We start from the raw sequence: 5,541 nt of genomic DNA on the forward strand, positions 1-5,541 counted from the left end.
GGAGTACAGAAAATGGAATCAGTGTTATATAATAATAGGACACAGTAAAAAAAAGTTTCAGAGAAATATATTTTCAATCGGAGTATGAACAACAACAAACACAACCCGTGCAGCTAATAGTGAAAACAATTGCACAAATTGTCTTCTGCAACAAAAATACAAACAGTGCAAATGATTCACAAACTACACACAAAATGAGTGAGAAATATACAGAGTGCAACAGAAAAAATAGTAAAAATTATCTTTATGAACTACATAAGAATTATTTACATAATATACATAAATGTAAATGGATCGATCCACTGGCTGTACCAAAGTCCCTTTCAAGGAAAGTCTGTTCACTCGGCCGCCATATTTGCAACACCTTTGGGCAGCTCAAACAAGACCAAGTCCTATCTAAATGAATGTGGGAATCCTGAAATCTCAAAAACTGCTCGCCGAACTTGCGATTAAATTACATATTTCAAATCAGCAACAAAATCTGAAATGAACTGCCCCATGAATGTTGTTTCTTATGCTCAAATAACATTTAAAAAGCTTATTTTTCAGGCTAAACCAGCCAATGCGCATGCGTAGCTCTGACGCGCTTATGACTGTGCATGCGCATCGGTTGGTCCAGCCTCAGGTTTCTATTGCTGTGTCCCAATTCGCATACTATCCATCCTAAATAGTATTCGAAAATAGAATTAGTATGTCCCAAATCATAGTATGTTGAAAAGAGTATGCCAAAGATTCCCGGATGGTCTACTACTTGAGATTAAAATTCGAAGTGCAGATCGATGCGCACTCTAACGGCTAATATTGCCCACAACACATTGCGTGGTGGACGAAGATTTGATTAGAACTACAAACATGCATAAAAAGTGTTTAAAAACTACAAACATGGTGGATATGTGAGACCGACGGACAGGCAGAGAAAGGGGTTTGAGTGATAAATAATCAATGTCTAACCTGATAAAAAATATTTATTTAATGTTATGCGCTTTATACTTAATCTGCAGCAACATTGTGAATTTTTATAATGACACGTTTGGTCATTCACTTTTAAATGCATCATTATGCATACAAGAAGAGAGTTCTCGGCATGATAGACCCGCGTCTTTATGTCTTAAGTGAACGTAAACCATTGAGAAAGAAAACGCATGTGTGTCAGTTTATTAGATCCGTGCATTCAGTCTTAAAGTGACAGCAGCCTAATAAACCTGCTGCAGACTGTGTCATTAATGTTAATCAAACAACAAAAGAGGGAAATCTCTTGCTGCTCTCGACTGAATAACTTATGTCATTTTAATAGGGATAAATCTATATTTCATTTACAAAGAGAAGACTATGCAGTGTTTTTGGTACATAACATACAATTTAATTAGTACTTTATTTCTAGTGCTTGAAATTTTTCACGTAGGTCTATTTCATTTGTATCCATGTTCTGCTGTAGTTTTTAGTCCTATTGCTTGTAATTAGTTTCTTTGCTCACTCTTTTGCTTATTTTATCACTGACTGTTTATTTGTCTTGAGTTTTTTTTTTACACGTTATGCTTTTTTTGTGGTATTGAAATATATATAAGTTAAAAATGCTGATATCATAAAAGACTTAAAGCAAAAATAACTATATTGTGATGCCATTAACGTGAAATAAAATTACTCATATCGTGATATAAGATTCTGGTATTTTGCCCAACCCTACTCTGGAAAACCCAGAAGACTGAGCATACAATAAAATTAACATCTGAATATTTTTGAGCATGCTGTCTTTCACACAAGCATCACTTCCAATCTAGTGATTAAAACAAGACAGGGCAGTTTAAAGCCTGTTAAAGGGGTCATATGATGCGATTTAAATTTTTCCTTTCTCTTTGGAGTGTTACAAGCTCTTGGTGCATAAAGAAGATCTGTAAAGTTGCAAACACTAAAGTCTCAAAACCAAAGAGATATTCTTTATAAAAGTTAAGAGTTAACCACGCCTACCTAAAACGGCTCGTTCTAACACGCCCCCACATACCTACATCACGATGTGGGAAGATTTGCATAAAGCCGCCCAAATGTCCACCCAAAGAAAGAAGGCGTAACTTTTATTCTCACTGTAGTATTGTTGACGTGTGTTTTTTGAACTTTAAACCGCATAAACACATTTCATTACACCAAATACACAAAATAATGTTCTTTTTAGCAGCATCATAAGACCCCTTTAAAAAACGTTTAAAAAGGCTGTTACCATTATAACCAGCAGCATTGGTTTTCCAGTCAGGAGCGCTGAGATGGCCAGCACGAGATGTCTTCACTATTATGTGTTGCACGTCTCGCCACGTCAGGAAAGGACTGCAGCAGAGAGTCAGAAATATGATTATTGGACATTTGCAACTACGTGACCATTTGCGTGACTAAATAATATCTCCAAACTGGATTTTTTTCCCATTCAAACCCAATTATTATAATCCAAACAATCACACTGGCCGCAGTTTTCAGCTGTAGTTCACAGAGTCTCATTGCCTGGATGTCTGGTTGAAACATTCGCTCCCATAATTCACCGTACACAGTGGGATCAAACATCAAACCAAAGAGAGATGGATGCCATGTGTCCCCGAATATCCCCCCGAAATATTGAAACAATCTAACTCCGTTTGGTTCACTGCATTGTGCTGGGAATATACAGTCACATGGCAGCCATACGTCAAGGTTTTCCTCAATTTCCTGTGTGAAATCAGACACAGTTGAAACTTACGGGAAGCACGCTGCTCGCTACACGGCGTTTAGAGTCCCAGCATTTTGAAGGGGCCTGGATTTTTCTTGCACTTTTGAAATAAGGGATTGATGATCTATAAGGACTGACCCTCTGAATTAAAGGGATAGTTCATACAAAAATGAACATACTATGGAAGTCAATTGCTAACGTCAACTGTTTGGTTATCAACATTCTTAAAAATTTTCATTTTTGGGTAAACTATACCTTTAATTCAGAGGGTCAGTAAGAGTGTGAAAAGTAACTGGAGTTTATAGCATAACACCTTCATGATTAGTGGATAAATATGCTAATTCCACTGAAGTGGCCTGGAGCAGACACTTCCACTAAAGAACTGTTAGAGAAATGAGAGCATACAGTAGTTTGCTTCTACTTACTTGGCTTCCAGAGCAAGAGCTATGATCCCTGCCGCCATCGGCGCTGACGCTGATGTTCCAGTGTGACTGTCTGTGCAGCGCTGCCTCAGATCAGTTGTGATCTAACAGGAGAGACAAAAATAATTCAGGTTATTCTTGTGCACGGTATTTCCATGTGTTAATCTGTGAATAAAGTGAACATGTATTGACACTGCATATGAGTAACATAACGTGAAGTAACCAAACTTGACCGCTCCTGTTATAATACACAACACTGTCTACATTGCGAGTGTGTGATAGACAGTTTTGTTGCATTGCATTTTTGTATTTTGATATTTGAGTTTAGTTTTAGTTAACTTTATTTTTTATATATATCATTTGCATTTTTGAAAATTACTATACTTTTTTTTTGTGTAGTTTAGAATTATATAGTGTATTAATTTGCAACAGGGCCACAAACTGTTCCATCTGCTGCTTTAATCACACACACTATACTTAATCCAAAAATAAATATTGCCAAAATTTAAGTTTTATTTGTTAAATGCACTTCAGCATACTGGAGTACTTACTGACAATGAAATGTGCTATAAATGTGCCATTGTGCTACACTTAGCAGTAAATTACCACCACTTTGGGGCATCTGGGATTCAGCAGCATGGACTGGATCCACTCAGATACTGTGTCAGCATCAGTTTGAAGACTGTGAGATTCATGCAATAAAATCTTTGAAACATATTCATTTGGATCAACTAAATGAGACTCTAATTTCAGCTGCGTGATGGATTTCAGATTTACTCCGCTCTAAACATCAGATACACAAAAAACAAAGTGTGGTTGGTTGATTTATAAGTCAACACCCCCTTCCTGTCTAATTGGACAGTTATGTTTTATTTATTTACAATAGATCAGATCAGAAGTCTTAAAGTCCCAATGAAATCAAAATCAAGTTTTTTGGCTTTCAGTATGAATATGTTAGCCTTAAAAGGGTCATATGATTCTCTTTGGAGTGTTACAAGCACTAGTAAATAGAAGTAAATAGATAAGATCCCTAAAGTTGCAAAGACTAAAGTCTCAAACCCAAAGAGTTATTCTTTATAAAAGTTAAGACTCTTCCACACCTACCTAAAACGGCTCATTCTAACACGCCCCCACATGTCTACGTCATGATGTGGGAAGATTTGCATAACGCCGCCCAAATGTTCATGCAAAGAAAGAAGGTGTAACTTTTATTCTCGCTGTAGTATTGTTGTTGCTGCCGCCATGTCGTGAAGACGCTGTGTGTTTCGTTGTGAAAGCGAAACTACTTTGTTTGGTCTTCCAAAAGAGGACACGACTAGAAATCAGTGGTTAAGCTGTATGTACAACACTGTTCCAGAACAGTTCAAACCGAATATTCAGATGTGTGCAGCGCATTTTACGGAGGACGAGGACTGTTTCCTGGGAGAGTAGCCTACAATACCGGTGTTCTGACAAATAATGCTGACTCACAGCCTGTATGTATGTTTTCATATTTAAAGAATTTGCCACTGACGATTCAAACGCGAGTTTTGAGCAGTGTAGAGTAGCGCTTGTTGTTTGTCGTTTCGCCTATCACAAATGCAGACATGGTTTTATCATACCTGCAAACTCACAAGAGGTCAAAAAGGTGACATAGTTCGGAATATGACCCTTGAATAGGGGTCTGGGGGGCCCAATATTTTTAAATATGAAACCAAACCACCAGTAGATGACGGTAAATGTTTTAATGAGCGAGTCATTAGTCATTCATTCAAACAGCAGATTCATTAAAAAACAAGGCAAGTGACTACTGTCTTGTTCAAAAACGTGGATTCATTCAGTATTGAAACACCGCTGTGTTGCTCGGAGACACAAAACAGTTCTGCTGTGGCTTTGATTGAAACTTCGTCAGCGAACTTGAGCAAAAACAGTCAATATTGTATTACAAATTGCGAACTTTGTGTCTGTTTAACTCACAATGAAGAACTTCTACGTTGACGACATTTTTACATGCGGATGTAAGCGTAAGTGTGCCGTCAAAACGGACCGGCTGTGAGATGAGGTGTGTTCGACTTAAAGCAGCAGCGCGCAGACCGACCGGACATCAAACATCAAAGTACCGCGAGAGCGATTTGAAAGCAAGCGGAGCCATCTGCTCTCTGTAGCTCTCGCGGTGCTTTGATGTCATACAGCGATCGATCTGCGCATTGCTGCTTCAAGTCGTAGCGAGAAAGGGACTTTGGTCGAACACACTCCTGTCTACGAGCTTGCAATCTCTCTCTCGACCCCCCCCCCCCAAAAAAAACTCCTCAGATCTAGACGATTCACATAAATGACATATTTTGATTCAAACCGGCAAATTTCGCCGAAAAGCGACTAGTTTGCAGGTATGTTTATGTTTACGCGGCGTGATGCAACGCAACGTGTAAAAAGACAGTATAAGTCATTATA

The 5,541-nt window shown here is 38.1% G+C and overlaps 1 protein-coding gene across 1 annotated transcript in view; it reads right to left on the bottom strand.

Moving 5' to 3' along the window:
* LOC107740995 (proprotein convertase subtilisin/kexin type 5-like) overlaps window positions 1-5,541 on the bottom strand; it is a 53,063-nt gene that overhangs the window by 20,618 nt on the left and 26,904 nt on the right. Inside the window, exons 10-11 of the mRNA XM_016553571.1 lie at window positions 3,115-3,215; window positions 2,213-2,316 (exon numbers count right to left, since the gene is read on the bottom strand). Coding sequence (XP_016409057.1) covers window positions 2,213-2,316; window positions 3,115-3,215 — 205 coding nt within the window. The remainder of the gene's footprint in view (window positions 1-2,212; window positions 2,317-3,114; window positions 3,216-5,541) is intronic.

The sequence above is a fragment of the Sinocyclocheilus rhinocerous genome, unplaced genomic scaffold, assembly GCF_001515625.1.
Source record: "Sinocyclocheilus rhinocerous isolate Xijiao unplaced genomic scaffold, SAMN03320098_v1.1 scaffold1548, whole genome shotgun sequence".
Classification (NCBI taxonomy): Eukaryota; Metazoa; Chordata; class Actinopteri; order Cypriniformes; family Cyprinidae; genus Sinocyclocheilus; species Sinocyclocheilus rhinocerous.